The sequence below is a fragment of the Panthera onca genome, chromosome D3 (genome assembly GCF_046562875.1).
Source record: "Panthera onca isolate mPanOnc1 chromosome D3, mPanOnc1 haplotype 2, whole genome shotgun sequence".
Lineage (NCBI taxonomy): Eukaryota > Metazoa > Chordata > Mammalia > Carnivora > Felidae > Panthera > Panthera onca.
In genome coordinates, this window is record NC_138350.1 from 21,299,237 (window position 1) to 21,315,727 (window position 16,491).

At 53.7% G+C, this 16,491-nt stretch overlaps 1 protein-coding gene across 1 annotated transcript; it reads right to left on the reverse strand.

Annotated features, from left to right (window-relative positions):
• Positions 1 to 5,489: 5,489 nt before the first annotated feature.
• On the reverse strand, positions 5,490 to 16,401 carry SLC35E4 (solute carrier family 35 member E4). The gene is made up of 2 exons (XM_060612707.3): positions 10,667 to 16,401; positions 5,490 to 6,449 (listed from the first exon to the last, which is right to left on the reverse strand). The coding sequence occupies exons 1-2, from the start codon at positions 11,283 to 11,285 to the stop codon at positions 6,016 to 6,018; spliced, it is 1,053 nt and encodes a 350-aa protein (XP_060468690.1). The 5' UTR covers positions 11,286 to 16,401; the 3' UTR covers positions 5,490 to 6,015.
• Between the last annotated feature and the right edge of the window lie 90 nt (positions 16,402 to 16,491).

Below are 16,491 nucleotides of genomic sequence, written 5' to 3' on the forward strand. Positions count from 1 at the left end.
TCCTTTTCCCAAAAAGTTCGCTTCATTCCTTCAGACTCAGGAGAGTAGCCCTTTACTCAAACAACATAGGAAAAGTAGGTCATGTTGGAGCTTTGACATAGTCCTGTAATAGGAGACAATGAAGTGATCCTCACAGCCCAACATCCTGGCCTGGAGCAGGGATTCCAGGTCTCTGTGAGACTTTATGAACCTTTAACTTTCCCACTTTATTTTTTTTTAAGCTTATTTATTTATTTTGAGAGAGACAGGGACTGTGAGAGTGGGGGAGGGGCAGAGAGAGAGGGAGAGAGAGAGAGAATCCCAAGCAGGCTCTACACTGCCAGCACAGAGCCTGATTCAGGGCTCAAACTCATGAACCTGTAAAATCATGACCTGAGCCAAAACCAAGAGTTAGACACTTAGCAAACTGAGCCACCCAGGTGCCCCTAACTTTCCCACCTTAAAAGTCCAGAATTACTTTCTTTCTTTATGATGAATTAAAGAATTAATGTGGTTTAAGAAGTTTCTGTGAAATTCATAATACCCTGTCAGATAAATAGTGACATGATAGTGGCCCTGGTGATTTCCCTGAACAACATGTGTTAAGATGGTGATCCTATTACAAACCCCAAGGACAGTTAGCTCTCGACCCTGAAGCACACAACCCTGCTTACCTATCTCTGGGATGTTACATCCAAATGCCCTAAGAATCCTTCAAACTCCACCTCTGGATTTAGGATCTATATCACGTAACAAGCTTGAAAGAGAATCAAAAGATGGATTTTCATCCTGCTTTGTGAGTTCAGGCAGACCCTGGAATTTTTCTGGAATTCTGCCCGCTCTGTAAAATGTGAGTGACAATGGCATCTATGGTGATTCTAAGAATGTGTCCCACAGACCTCCAATAACAGAAAGAAAAACTGACCAAGGGCAGGGTGAAATCCATCACCATGTTTATGCTGAGGCTTGATTTCCCTCAAACTCCTTCTAGCCAGTTCCTGAGTACAGCAGGGATGTACTCAGTAAGGCAGACCCGGTCCTAGGAGACGTGGGACTCTTCTGGTTGGCTTCTTTGGCTCAAGGACTCTGATGGCCCTGCCGAACCTTCCTTAGACTGCAGCATGGTCAGGAACGTTTCTCCCCAACCATGCTCCCCTCTCTCCTCCACTCAGAGTCTGATTTAAATCATGATCTGACAACTCTCCCAGCCTCCCCAGCTTCCTTCCCATTTTCTCTCACAAACATTTGCCCTCATAAAACCCTTGTACTTTTCATTCCACCTTGGTGTCTCCTTCTCAGAGGACCCAGAGTAATACACCATCCTACCCACCTCTCAGAGTTTCCAAGAGACACCCAAAAGCAGAAAGCTCTCAACACATGTAACAGCCTCTTGCCACAAATCTTTTTAGACTTTCCCTTGACAAAACATTTGTAATTCTTTCCCCCTGAAGACAAAAATGTTTTGTTGACTGAGCTGGGGGATACCTGGCTGGTAGCTTCTATGACAGACACTCCCTGTCAACCTGGGCCAGACCCTGCATACCTCCATAACTTCACACCCTGGCTCTGTTCTCAGAGCACAGTGGGGAGCAGGATATGGCAGAATCCAAAAACTTAGGAGGTGAAATCCTAGCCCTGCTGTTCATTCTTTGCATAAGATTTTTGCTATGGTCTGAATATTTGTGTCCGCACCCCCCACTCAATTCATATGTTGAAAACTTAATGCCCAAGATGATGGTATTAGGAGGCAGGGTCTTTGGGAGGTGTTGGGGTCATGAGAGTGTACCCATCATAAATGAGATTAGTGCCCTTATAAAAGAGGCCCTAGAGAGCCAGCTAGCCCCATCTGCCTTGTAAGGATACAACAAAGTGACCCAGAAAGAGGCCCCTCACCGACCATGCTGGCACCCAGGTCTCAGACCTCCAGTCTCCAAAACTCTAAGAAATTTCTGTTGTTTATTTCTTACAGTTTTGGAGCCTGTGGAATTTTGTTATAGCAGCCTGAACAGACTAAGATAATCATCTTGGTTCTTCCTCCTCTTTGGGCTTTAGTTTCCTCATATATTTGACAAGGACTGAATTAGATCTGTGGTTTTCAAACAGGGTTCCTGGGAAATTTAGCAGCAATGCCTCAGGGGTAAGAGGTTTCCTGGTTCATCTAAGGCCACCACTCAGCTTTCATTTGCTCTCCGACTCCAGCATAGTATGCAGGGACAAGTGTTCTTCCACCAAAGAAAGTTTATGTACAAAGAGAAATGGCCTAGTCCAGGCAGCAGGTGCTGCTGGGCCAGAATCTACCCAGTTGGGATGCTTGGCAGTGCTTAGAGAAGGAAGGAGGGGCACATGAGGGTTGTGGCTGTCAGGAGCAGGCAGTAGGAGGTCTAGATACTGGAAGGTTCCATCAGGCACCGGGAGCAGATCTGGCCTCATATAATTGGAAGAAATCAGAGGGAGGGAGCTTGGAGATATCAGAGCATCCAGGGCTTCAAATAGACCAAGGAGTCTGCAAGTGGGGAGCAGAGAAAGCAGCCTCCAGCCCTCATTGAGCAAACATTTGCCAAGTGACCATGGTGGGCAGGATCATATAGTATTTTATCAGGGAGGATGCAGAGGTATGGTTGACAAGATCCACCTGGAGCAGGAGGCTCCCAGACTAATTCCCCATGGCCCCAAGCTGTGTCCTCCTCAATCACTCACTCAGCCAACATTCACTAATGTGGTAGCCAGCCTGAGATGACCTCAAAGATCCTCTACTCTTGGCATTCATGCCCTAATGGTAGTCAAGGTGGGAGGGCCCATACTGAATGGAGTTGACCTAAGCTAGCAGAGAAATAACAGTATTAGAATTAAATAATAAATGAAGTATTAGAGAAATGAGTGTGACTTTTGAGATTGAGTCAAGAAGGACATTGTGGCTTTTTGCTCTCTTTATCACTCACTCTGATGGAAACCAACTACCATGTCATGAGGACACTCAAGATGCCTTGTGGAGAGGCCCATGTGGCAAGGAACTGAGGCCTCCAGCAGCCATGTGAATGACCCATCTTGGAAGTGGACCCTCCAGCCCCAGCCAAACTTGCATATGACCACAGCCCTGGCCGATATCCAGAATTATTCCACTAAGCCACTGCCAAATACCTGATGCACAGAAACTGTGAAATAATTCATATGTGCTGCTTTAAGCCATAATGTCTAGGGATAATTTGTTACCCCAAACGTATACAATTTATGGTACTCTGTGCTGTGCCCAAAACACTGTTCTCGTTGTCATCTGAACCACTACAATACCTCTTCCCTGGTCTTTCTACCTCCTGTCAATTTCCCCTCCACATAGGATCCAGACTGTACTAAAGGGCCATTATCAGGACATGCTTATTGAACATCATGGCTCTTACCTGCTCAAAACCTCTCATGGCTCTCCATCACATTTTGTGTTATTTCCAGGACGTATTGGCAACTGAGCAGGAGCAGTGAGATGGTGGAGTTTCTGGCATCCCAGAGCTGATTTTGGAGCAGAGCAGGAGAAGAGTCCTTGTTTGCACTGGCCCCCTGGAATGACAATCCAAGGGCCCCCTGGGGAGGCCGGGAGGGGCCTCCTGGCAGCTGGGGCTAAGACAAGGCAGCAGCTTTGTTCTGAATCCACAATGGCAGGATGCCCAGCACAGACCCAGCTTCCCTGGCTTCCTCCAAAGCAGGGCAAGGGGGCGGGAGCTAGGGCATCCACCCCGCTGTGCTCCAAAAGCACTCTCTGGGGGCTCTCAGTGTGCAGTGGAAGGCTGGGTGGGAGGGGGATGGCTAGTGTGAAAAGCCTTGGGAAGGAACTGTGAAGTGTCTGTGTGAGTTAGTCTGCTAACATTTCTTAAGGCCTATTAAGTTTCAGGCACTATTGCTAAGCACTTCCTACACATTAGCCCACTGCAGCCTCCTGGAGCTAGACAGGGTTGGGTTCTACTGCTGCCCCCACTTAACACACAGAGGCACAGGCGAAGGCCTTTTTCCCGGGTCACGCAGCTTAGACACACCAGGGCTGGGGTTTGAACCCAAGCTGACCCCTAGTATTCTCTTCCACCTACTCTATCCATGCCAGGTATTGGTACTGGGGAGACAGCCGTGAGCAGGACAGCTGTCTTGGCCCTCCCAGAGCCCCTCCTGGTGGAGAAGAGAGGTGATAAACTAGTTCTGAGAGTGGGATGTGCTTAACGCCCCACCTGAAGTACAGGGAGCTGGGCTGACCTTTAGCTGTGGCTCTCAGCTCAGCTTGGCATGGGGCAGGGCAGCAGTGCAGTTAGGAAAGAGTTTCCCAAGGAAGGGGACATCTGTTCTCCTGGGTACAGACATTGAGGCGTGGAGAGGCAGAGTGACTTGCCCCGGGGCAATCATCTAGTAAGAAGCAGAGCCTAGAGGGGCAGGGGCCCTTGGTGGGGATCACCTCCCACTAAGCCTTTCCTACCAGTTATTCTGGCAATCCTCACTACCCACTCCTAATGAAATGACTCTGTGATGCCAAGAGAGACCAAAACAGGTCACACTATGAGAAAGGGTTTTCTGATGGGGGGGGGGGGGGTGTGCTTTAAACATGACCTTGAGGGAATCTCCTCAATGCGGGATGGTCCTGAGTCTGGTGACAAGCCAGCCCCCCCGCCAAGCACAGCTCCAATTCCCCCCTGCCCTATCCCCACAACCACCAAGGGCTGGCTTTGATCTGCCGGGTTTGGGGATGGGGGTGGGATAGGCTCACTCTTCAGCCAAGCATTCCATGAGGACCCAGGAGCCAGGGCAAGGGTGCTACAGGGAGGATCTTGCTATGGCTGTGGGCCCTCTTGAATGGGGGAAGGGTCCTGGGTACCAGTGAGGTTCTGCCGAACCAAAGATATCTAATCTGTGCTCTCTGGCCAAGCCTCAGAGCGGAGGCTGGAAATGCCCAGGCTGCACAGGGACTGGGCTGGGCCAGTGGCATCTCTGAGTCACAGGCAGGGTGGGTAGTGAGTGACTCAGCCTGGGCCCACTTCCCCTCCACAAGGCCAGCAGGGTGGAGGCCAGGGCCAGGAAACCCTGTGCCTGTCCTTCCCAGGCCAGGTGCCTGAAGGAAGTCAGTGAGGATGGAAGGTAGAGCCCAAGGAGAGGAGAAGTGAGACAGGAGCCTGGTGAGGCCACAGGGGCCAGACCCCGGGGATCTTATGGTCTGGGGCAGGAAGTTCTGACTTTGTCCCAGAAGCAGTATAGAGCCCCAGAAGGTGTGTGTTTTAGAAAGATCCCTCTGGGGCTATGTGGAAGGTGGAGTGGAGGTGCCAGAGCAGAGCAGGGAGGAAGCTACTGCCACCATCCAGAATATGAGCAATGGTGGCCTGGCCAGTGGAGGGACTTTAGAGAAGGGGGCTAGGTTGGGGACCCAGACAGGCTATGACAGGTGAGGAAGGATGTCCCCGTTTCTGGGTGGGTGGCTAGTCGCCAGCAGGCCCAGAGCTCTCCCTGTATTTCCTTGGCTGTAACCCTGAGCAATGACACAGGTATACAAGTAAAAATAGTTTATTTAAGGATGGAAGACCCAAAATTGGGGGGCCCAGGGGTGAGGCTACAGCAGCTGCCTGGAATTGGCATAGATGACCCCAATCCCCAGGGGATCCCAGCAACAAAGAAGCCCTTCCCTGGGCCTCCTAGCTGCCTCCCCCACTTCCTGGAGGAAGGATTGTGCAATCGCCAAGAATCATCATCGTCGTCATCAGAACGTGGTGAGGTTTTCCAAATTTTTGGAGTAGTAGTTGATGCTAATCATAATAATCAGTCCGACAAGCACAGTGACTGTGCCAGGTCTGGACCCACCATCCAGTGGTGAGTGAGGTCTGTGATGAGAGGCAGGCAGGGACAGGAGGTGGGTGTCTGGGAATCCCCATGCCAGCTTCCAAGGTGGCCTTTCCAGAAGGCCCCTCTCTCTCCCATGGCCCCAGTAGCTGCCTGCTCTCCACTTTTCCCATGGCCACTGGCCGAGGTTGGATTCAGGCTGGGGCTGTTCCAGGAGCCCACATATTCCCCTAGATGTCATAGACCCTTGCCAGTCTGGTCCCTCCGCCAGAGGCCACGGCGGGCAGCCCAGGAGGCCACGAACTCGCAATTGTGGTAAAGGAACATTCCTGAAAGGGTGAGTGCAATGCCCACATAGCTGAGGGCGCTGAGGCGGCTGCCAAACAGGAGCCGGGACAGGATGAGGTTGCCCACGACAGTGAGGTTGCCCAGGACATGGACGGTGAGGGCAGAGGTGAGAGCCAGCAGGGAGAAGCTGGCCAAGTTGTAGAGCACGGACAGGAGGCAGCTGATCAGGATGCAGGCCCAGAGGTGGGAGTTGGTGGGAGCGGGCGGCGGTGCCACACCAGCCTCCAGCACCAGGGCCGCGCCCGCCAGCAGGCAGAAGCTGGGCAGCGAGGTGGCATACAGCAGGGTCACCGCGTCCAGCCTCTCCTCCTGCAGTAGGGCACCTGCAACCAGGACAGCAGCCATCAGCAATCGGAGGCAGACAACCCCCACTTGGCTAATCCGGCATGGCCTCCGGGGCCCATCACTCTGGAAGCCTGCCTCAATCCCTCGGGCAGAATCAGTGGCTCCTGCTCCGTAACATGACAGACAAGAACCCAGTCACACCACCTGGGTTGTGACCTGTATCCACTCCTTACCAGCTGTGACCTCGTACTTAACCTCTGTATCACCTGCAAAGTTCGGTGATAACCACACCTAATACGCAGCATTGTTGTAAAGATTAAAATAGATAACATTTATAAAGCCTTTGTAAGGTAAATGCTCAGTAAATGTAAAAAGATATGATCAATAAACATGAAGCATGGCTCTAAAAAAAATCTTCAGGGGCTCCGCAGCCCCTGGAGAAAAACATCCGAGGTTCTTAACCTGCTCAGAAGGTCCTGTGCCAAGGGATGCCGACCCACCTTTCTTGGCCTTAGTCCTTACCACACCCACTACCCCACACCACAGCTCCCACCACCAAAGCAGGGACAGACCAGTAGAAGGTCCCAGCTCCGCCACTGACTAGCCAAAAAAAAAAAAAAAAAAAAAAGGAGTGTTACAATAATGAATTGTTTGAGTCAAATGGTGGGTTCATTCATTGCTTCATTCACTTATGACCCCTGGGATGACTAAGAACAACAAGAAAGTCATTGTTTGCACTTGGCTGTCACTCACTGTTTATAACTGATCACTAAGGCTTGTCAAGATGAATCCAGGCCTAAGAGGAAACCTTTTAGTTTTGCAGAGGAGAGGATCCTACCAGCTTGCATACGTGTGATCGTCTGCCTGCGTGTGTGTCTGTGTGTGCACATATGTGTTATTGCCCAGCTGGTTCGCAAAGGAAGCAGTGCCCATCACCAAAGTCAGACACTGCTTCGGTGAAATGATAGTATCTGCACGGGCAATGATGTTTTGGGGCCTCCTCCAAGCTTTAGTGGAGAGAGATGAGTAATTGATGGAGGCCCCCCTCCCAGGGCTCTTGGAGCCTCTGTGCATTTTCTGACACACGGTTTCCAAAGAGCTACAGGGGTGCTTACTCATAGGCTAGAAGAGGAAAACTGTATTTCTCTCTCTCGATTTCATTTTGATGTTTTGGCTTTGTTCTCTAGGCAACAGTTCCTCCAGCGTTTCTAGAAATGAACAGATAATTGAAATGTCTCCTGCTCATTCACTCCAAATTTAGCACCATTACAAGCAGTGTGTGGCTTGTATGTTTAAGGTCCAATCGTTGGAAAGTGTTTAGGGTTTCAGGTGAACTTCACCTCTGTGAGGCAGCCAGGGAGGAAAGTCCTAACCTCCCCCCACCATCCCCAGCCCCTTGTGCCTATTCTACATCCCACCCAGCCCTCTGCCTCCCTTCCCTGCAGCCCGGGGGAAAAAGCAGTGATCCTCCACCACAGGCCACTCACCCCACCCAAGCCCCCCCAAATGCCAGCCTCTCATCCTGCCTCCTTGATGACCCCTCCCCTGTTAGCCCCACCAAACCCTCTATCTCAACCTCTCCTTCTCTAAAGGCATTTTTGTTTCAGCATCTGAACATACCCAGGCTTCTGCCACATTCAGACAAACATGTCCTCTAGACCCTCTGTTCCACTGCCTGCTGGCTTATCCCATTTTTGTTCCTTCACTTGTTGTGTGACATCACACAAGTCACTCTGTGTCTCGTCTCCTCATGTGTGCCTGGGGAAGGTGACAACAGCCCCCTCACTGGAGTGTGTGAGATGCTGAGCTTAGGGACTGGTGCCCAGCAGCAACTGCTCACTATGACAGCTGTCATGATCCCCCACAGAGCTCCTGCTGGCTGACACCTGTGCCCTGGCAAGGTCTGCTTCCCACTCCCAGAATGCCCTCCTGCATAGAGTTGGGCACAGTGGGGGCACATAGTGAGGGCTCAGCAAGTGTTCACTACTACTATGATCTTATTTTTATCATCATTGCATGCCTCCTCCCCCAGGTAGCCTCCCCTGGTCTCCCCAGGAGGAAGAAACCGCCCCTGACCACACCTGTGCCCACCTTGGCTCTAGAACTTTTCTCTTGCCATAGTAATCTGTTTCTGAGTGCATCTCCCCACCAGCCGGAGAGCTCAGGCAGGGATCAGGTCAGGTTGCTCTCTGATGCAGGTGGGTACAGCTAAAAGCAAGTTCAGCAAGCTGCCCCCCCACTTTCCAGTCTTTTTGTGAGTGTAGACCCCCTGGGCCTGCAACTGGCCCAGGTCGGAAGGAAGCTACTGGCCCTGCCTGTGGCTGCCTGGATGCTCCTCTGCCTGGACTTTCATGCCTACTGCCATGGAGTCTGCTCTCAGGAAAGGAGCTGATATCTGTCATTTACACTCTAGTCTGAATCTGGAACCCCTGGAAGTAGACACCTCCTCTTGTCCAAAACCCAACTCATTTCCTGGCTCCAGTCTGTTTCTCCCCATCCCACCTCTGTTGGTGAGGCCTCCTGCCTCCCAAGCGCCCTCCTTAACACTCTAGGCCATGTAGCCTAACCAGCCTGCCAATTATTCTGTCAGAGCCATTACAACACCACCACCTAAGGAGTACTTGCCCTGTTCCAGGCCTCAGGCCAGGTGTTGGGGACAAGGAGATGCCCAAAACCAGTCCATGCCCACTCAGAGCTCCTGTCTGGGGGGACACAGACAGGTAACCAAGTGGGTACAATACAGGACATTCAGAGTTGTGATAGGGGAAGTAGAAGGTGCTGTGGGAGCCTGGAGGAAGCACCCAACCAAGCCACCTCGAGGGCCAGGCAGTTGACACTTGAGAGAGAAGGCTGGCAGCAGCCAAGAAGCAGCCCAATGCCAGGCACCTGCTGTTCCGTGCCCGTGTGCCTGTGGCCTGGGCGAGAAGCACTGGCCTCAGCAGGCATGGCATGGGCCTGGAAGCTGGGGTCTTCCCAGGTAAGGTGGGGGGGCAAGAGGTCAGGTTTCCCATTGTGACTCCTGCCCAGAGCTCAGGCCCGAGCTTAGTCACCAGCTCTCATGTAACTGGGAGGGCAAAAATAGAACTGAGCTTTGGCCATGCCTCAGGGCCCAGTATGGGGACAAGGCCTCTGAGTGCTGGCTCTGAAGATGCCAGGGCAGGGGCTGAGCTCTAACTTCAACTTTCTCTTGCCTTCAGTCTGCCCCAAACCCCAGCCTAGCACCCTTGGAGCCCCTTCTTCCTTCTCCCAGGCTTGGGTCACAGATCTCAGAGCTGGAAGGGAGAGAGAGCAAGAGACCCCTGGGACTCCCAACAACTCCAACCCTCCTCCACTGAACAGATAAGGAGACTGAGGCCCAGATAAGACCCAGATCTGCTGAAGGCTGACCAACAAGTATGAACAAGGGTGTGGCTAGAACCCAGGCCTCCTACCCCAAATGGGCACCTTGCCTTCCCCAGCCTCTCCCTTCAGTTGAGGAAGAGAGAGAGTGAGGACTGTGACTTGGATGCCCCTTGATAAGCCACAGGAAGGCGTCCTCCACCATCAGACACAGTGATTTGGCAGGGTCTAGGCCTGGAGCCTCCACTTCACCTTCTCCCAGAGCCCCCTGGCTCCTTTCCTCAGAGGTGAGGTGACCCGGGGCACCTCTAGGTCTCAGTTCCATGGGCTATAAAACAGGGATGAAGGTGGTGGTTGCCATGACAATTCAAGGTCAACACCCAGCATGGGGCCTGTTACACTGCAGCTCCCACTAAATATCACCTCACCTCCCAGATCCCGGCTCAAGGTCTTGCCCTCTTTCTCTCTCCCAGGCCCCCACTATCAGATTCCCCTCTGGGTCCACAGCCTTATACCACATCACTTGGACAGCATGGAGTCTGACTGCCTGGGTTCAGATCTTGTCTCTGCTGCTCACTGGCCACATGACCCAGGACAAGTCTCTCTACCTGTCAGTGGGAACAATACTGTGCCTCCCTTAATCAGGGCAGTATGGAGATCCAAAGAGATAAAGGGCTTGAAAAAACACGAGACACAGATCAACGGCAACTATTATTAAATATCAGTTGGGGTCTAGAGCCTAAGTTTGGGGCCTGGAATTCACTGAGCTGTTGGCCCTTTCTGAGTCTCAGTTTCTGCCTCTTCCAAAGTCATGAACCTCAGTTTCTTCATCTGGAAAATGGGATAACAGCCATGCCCCTCCCAGGATGACCCAGGCCACACAACCACCCCAGTCCCCACCTCCTCAACCACTCACTCTGCTGAATGGACTTGAGGCCACGGAGGCAGGTAGCAGCCAGCAGGAAGCCACAGCCAGCAGGAGGTGTCCGGAGCTCACCAGCCAAGCTGCAGGCAGCCCCCAGGCAGAGTGGGCCCATGGCAGCAAATTGTAGCGGGTGGTGGCGACGGCCGAGCAGCAGCGCTGACAGGGCCAGTGTGATCAGTGGTGTAGTAGTGGTGGCCAGTTGTGCCAGATCTAGGGGCACAGCGCTCAGGCCCACGTTGCCACAGGCCATCGAGGTGCCGAAGGTGAAGCTAAGCAGCAGCACTTGGCGGCGGGTGCGGCTGGGCATGGGGCGCTGTGCTCCCCAGCGGCATGCCAATGCTGCTGCCAGCATGTGCAGTGCTGAGAGCAGGAGGGGCCGCCCGAAGCCATGCACAGTGAAGATCCACTTGTTGAGGCTCGACATGCTGGCTCCTGCCAGCAGCCACACCAGCGCTGCCACTGCCACCCTGACCCGGCCAGGCCGACCAAGGGCCTGGGGAGTGTCGGGGGGCCACTCGGGGGACCCAGCCGCCCGAGCACCACTGGCCACTGCCACTGCCTCCGCTGAGGTCATCCTGCCGTCATGGTGCTCCAGTGGGCAGCGACACATCCGTACCAGTGGGTCTGGGGCAGAAGGACAGCTCCCCAGTGACCAGCTCTGGGCCACCAGAGAGTCCCACTCTGGGCCAGGCCTGATCCCAAGTTCCTCGGGTCCTGGGCCCAGTCTCAGACAGGTTAAGGCACTGCTTCTTGTGCCAGGCCTGTGCCAGCCAAGGTCCAGGAGCTATGCTGTATTCCTGGCTCGGGCAGGACAGAACCCAGGTCGTAGCTGCTGGGATGCCAGGTTCTCTGGTGCTCCAACCTGGCCTAGTAAGCTGCAGGCACCTCTGCTCAGTCCTAGGTGAAGTCTCCACTCTTCTTCCCGCTTTTAAGCCCACTCCACAATTAGATGGAACCCTCGTTCCTTTTTCTCTTTGGTCCAGACCCCGCGACCTAATGCTTGTTCAGGCCGGGCCCAGGCCTGGCAGGGGCGATCCGGGCACACGCTCCCGGTGGTGCCCGGTGGTCGCGGCTCGCTCCCTCCGCCAGTGCGCCCAGGCCCTGCGGCTGGCTGACACACCGGCCCGCGCTCAGGCTGGTGCCAGGCGACGAGCTCGGCTCGGTTAGGCTGCGGCAAGGCCTGTATTTTAGCCCCGGCTCCGGCTCCAGCTCCTGGCGGCTCCGGCTCCCGGCGGCTCGGGCTGCGGCTGCGGCTCCGGCTCCGGCAGCACCTCCCGCCAGGCTTCAGCCCGAGCCGGCGCGGCGGGCGAGGCCCCGCGCCCTAGACCCCGCCTCCACCGCCGCCGCCCGCGCCCCACCCGGAAAGTTGGGGGGAGCCCCCAGCACCGCCCCTGGCCAGGCACCGCCCCCGGAGCCGGGAGGGCGGTCTCGCTCCGCCCCCACGCCGCCTGCTCACAGCCCCTCCTCCATCCTCCAAGAAGTCCTCCCCTCAGCCGAGCCCCCCAGCTGGAGTGTTCAGGCTGCCTGTTCCTTACTCCTCCCACCAGTGCGGGATCAGACCCCTTCACACCCAGCGCCAAGGCAAGCCCCCATAGAGACCAACACGAGGCGGGGACAATAGAGTGCCTTTCTGAGGGATCTCAATAAACTCCCCCAGCCTCACAGGAGACTGCACCTTCAAGGACCCCCACCCAGGAACCCCCATTCCAGGACCAGTCTCGGGGCCACACGATCTCTGGCTACAGTTACTCCGTGGGACCTCGGCATCCAGATGAGTTGGACCACCGGCCCCTTAGGCCCCTCCATAGCCCCTCCCTACTCTCAGCACCTCCTCCCTCTCCCAGCCCAGGGCCGGCCCCTTCTAGGCAGGCGCAAGGAAACTGAATCACCAAGGCCACCGACATTTGTGGAAGCGGGGTGCCAGCCAGCATCTATCCCTAGCCAACAGCCCCTGTCCCGTCCCCTGGGCACTCAGAACTGACTCATAGCTGGACTTTCTGGGGTCCACCCTCTGCCCCCTAACAGGACAAAGAGCCCTGGGTGGGCTGGGAGCCAGAGCAGCAGCCACTAAGCCCTTGCCCCTGTTTCGGTCTCCGTTTTCCCATCTGAACAACGGATGCTCTCTGAGCTCAGAGTTGGGTAAACAACGCACCCCAGAACAGAACAAACTGTTTCGGATTCCAGGCTCGACTCTGAGCTCTGAAGTGTGCGCCAAGAACCAAGGTGGAATGAATGCCTGGAGCAGGTAGGTGCCCACTGCCAACTGTGAGCCTCTTTCCTGACGTCCGGCTTCCTTTCCTGCGGAAGCTCCTGCCCACTGGAACACGCTCAACCTTGGCCTGCTGTCTGACAAGCAAGTCCTGATGACCGCAGCCTGTTCTGAGGAACAAGATCTCAAAGGGGAACCACTTAGCTCGGTCCGCTGCGCCCCGCCGTGGTCAGACCGCGGGATGACAGCAAGCGTCCCCCAAGCCCCATCACAATCACGGGCTGCTGCACCGTGTCCTCCCCCGACCCTTGTCCCCAGCTTCACTGGAGGCCTGCTGAATCATACGGTTTCTGGTGGGCCCAGGACTCTGCATTTTTACACTTGCCTCTGGTGATTCTGATGCCTGCTGGAGCCTGCAAATAGCTGCTTAATAGCCCAAATTGTAGGGTAAGGGATTTCTAGGTCAAGGACTAAAATAAGGGAGTATTTGGACAGGGTTTCTCTAGGAAGGGTTGTGGGAGAGAAACTGAGCCAGCCAAGGGGGCAACCTCTCTCCTTCCACATTTCCTGAAGAAGAGGAATCAGTGCCGCCTAAGAGTTATATTCTTTTTGAGATTCTGTCAGTTTTCCAGTGTTTCCTTTAATTAAAAAAATAATAATGATGATTTTAAAGATAGTAAATACCCTGACCTTCTCAGAGCTGAGCTCCCAGGGAGTGGTAAACAGTGTTTACAACTCCTCCAAGACCGCCACAAAGCAGCTCGCCTCCTACCTGCCCTGCCTGGTAAGGGATGGGCTATGAGTAATGAAGATTAGTCAAGATAAGGCCTGAGTGGGCCATGGCAGGATAGAGAGAGCTGCCCCTGTTGTGGTGGGAGGCGAGGCAGAAGCTGAGAGCACAGCCCAAAGCAGGGGTTGTGCAGCCTGAGTGCTGGTGAGGGCATTCAGATTAGTTTTGCCTGGGTCCAGAGCCCCAGTTTTTTAACCTGCCTTGACTTGTAGGCAGCAAGATTCTCTATAGAATATTTCCTTGTGCAAAAATGGGAGCAGGGGGCTCCTTCCATATCCCTGGGGTCCACCCAAAAGCCCAGAGCAGCCTCTCCTTGCCCACAGACTCCCAAATCCCTTAGATCCAAGTTCTGCCCATGGGAGGCCCAGGGTACTATGGGAAGCAGGTAATTCAGGGAGGGACTCTGGGTGGCACCAGGGGCAGGAGAACCCATTTCTAGCAACTGTGCTACAGAGGCTGTGGGAAAGACCTCTCCTCTGGTCACTGCATGTCCCTAGATAAATCACTGCTAGGACCTCAGTTTCCCCATCTGTGATATGATTATGATAGGAGAAGACAGGATTCAGTAGGCAGAGAGGAAAAGATTAGGGCCTGAGGTCCCTGTGTGGGGAAAAGCACCTATTTTGGAACAATGCCAGGAGTGTCCAGGTTCCTCTTAAGAGTGTAACAGGCCCCAGCTACTCCACCTCAGGTTTCCCTTCTGGAATTTGACAAAAGACCTAAGTATGGCCATTGACCATCCCTCACCACCAATCAGGAATGGACAACCCAGCACCTAGAACTATCAAGCCAAAAAAGGTAGAACTTGGAAAGGAACAAGGGGGAAAGGAAGGGGGAGGGCTGACCAGAACCTTATAAAACAGGGACCCTTGCCTTATAGTCCTCGGGCGTTCGCTTTTGAATGTCTCTTCTCTGTAAAGAGAGCTTTCCTATTCTTCTTCCTTTCTAATCTTATATTCTAATAAACTTTTGCCAGCTGTTCATTTTGTGTCCACCTCGTCATTCTTCAAAGCAGTGAGACAACGAATCCTGGGTATTGTGGTAAAAAAATCCTGCAACATGATGAGCTGATAAGCATGAACATGCTATGTAAACCCAGGCACCATCACATAGCTGTGAAAGAGGGGAAGTGGTTTGTCTGGAGGTCTACAGATCTAAGTTAAGGCTAAATACAAACCTGGTCCCCAATCCCCAGGGAGGGCCTCTGTTTATCTCTGTTTATCTCTTACGGTGGGGCCCTGCACCAGACATGATTGTGCTCTCACACACACCCCTTCTCAGGGGACCAGTAGATTGTGCCAGACTAGACACCTAGCCCAGAATCCACAGGTGGGCTGGGCTGGGCAGACCCCTCTCCAGGCTATGGGACATGGGCTGAGAAAATGAGAGGGGGCTGGGAAATTGAACTGGAAAGTGACAAAGTCACTGCTGGGGCCACATTCAGAAGAAGCTGACTGAGGGGGAAGATACAGAGAGTAGGGAGCATTAGCAGAGCTGAAGGAACGTTGAGCCCCAACTTCTGTTTCTCTACCACCCTTGGCTGCCCCTGAGTTGGTGAGCTGGGTTTTTTCAGCAAATAGCCTTTGATTTGAGCAGGACTGAGTAGTCCCTGCTCCTCAGAGCCAAACACATCCTTGACTACAATAATCCCTTTGGAAGGGGTAGATCACACCTAGTACATATGCCCTTGAAAGCCTGTGCAGGGGGCTCTCCCTAGCCTGGCCTGAGACCTGCCACTGCAAGCTGGTGAGGAGGCAGCAGGGTGGTACAGCGGCAAGTGCCCGAGGGCTGGCATCAATGGCTCTGACACCTCCAGGCTATGTGACCTAAGGCAAGCCTCAGGCCTCTCTGAGTCTCCACCCTTCTTTGTCAGGATTGTAAAACCGAGGAGCACGGAGCAGGTTCTGAAGCCTCTGAGAAGTGCTCCTGATGGTGACTAAGGTGGGGCAAGGGAACAAGCGCTCTGGGGTTCTGGGCACATACATTTCACCTTCAAAGCAGGCTGCATATCTTCATTTGGCTTTCTGGTACTTTGACGTTTGTTTCAATATAAGAATTTTTAAATCGCCTACTTCCTCTTCCAATCCAGATGCTAAATATTTGAAACTGGAGCCCTAGGAAGAGGCATATATGTAATATGCAGGTTTGATAACTTTGTAGCGCTGTAAAACTTGACATGCTGTCTATCAGAAAGCCCCTCTGAGACAAGCCCCCTTCCTAACCTCGGTGAGGTGGGGCATGTGGGGTGCCTCCTTGGCCTGAACCCCACTTCCTGAGGTTCCCGAGGTCAGCTCGGGGTTCAGGGCCCTCCCACTAACAGGCAAGGTTCTGGGGCCTGGCTGCTGGGGCCTGGGGTGGTACCCTGACTGTGTGTTGGGCAAAGCAGAAGCGAGAGCCCAAGCTCTAGGGTCCTGGGCCTCAGGTTGCCTTTGGATTCTGCCATATAGTCATAACAACCATGGGAACCCCCAACTTTCAGTGTTTGAGTGGAAGAGCCAGGAAGCCACCCCAGGCCAGGTCTGTCTCCTAAGGCACGTCCCCTGCCTGACATTGTGGATGAGTCGCATGTCCTCTTTGAGTACCAATTTCCTTAACTGTAAGGCAGAGATGGAAACAAAAATATCCACAACCTCAGAGTCATGCAAGAAAGTGTCTAGCAAGTACATGCTCCCTAAACAGCAATCACCTTTGCTACAGCCTGCATCACTCCCCCAGCACCCAGGAGAAGGCTCACCCACCTTCCTTTGCTCCCCTGCAGGTACCTCTTCCTTCTGTGTTCCAGCCCCCGGCACTCACTCGCCAACTTGAGGCATCAGG

Coding starts and splice junctions, on each gene's coding strand:
- SLC35E4 (XM_060612707.3), bottom strand. CDS start 11,285: ATGTGTCGCTGCCCACTGGAGCACCATGACGGCAGGATGACCTCAGCG. Junction 6,450..10,666: donor CCTCAAGTCCATTCAGCAGA/GTGAGTGGTTGA, acceptor TCCTGGTTGCAG/GTGCCCTACTGCAGGAGGAG.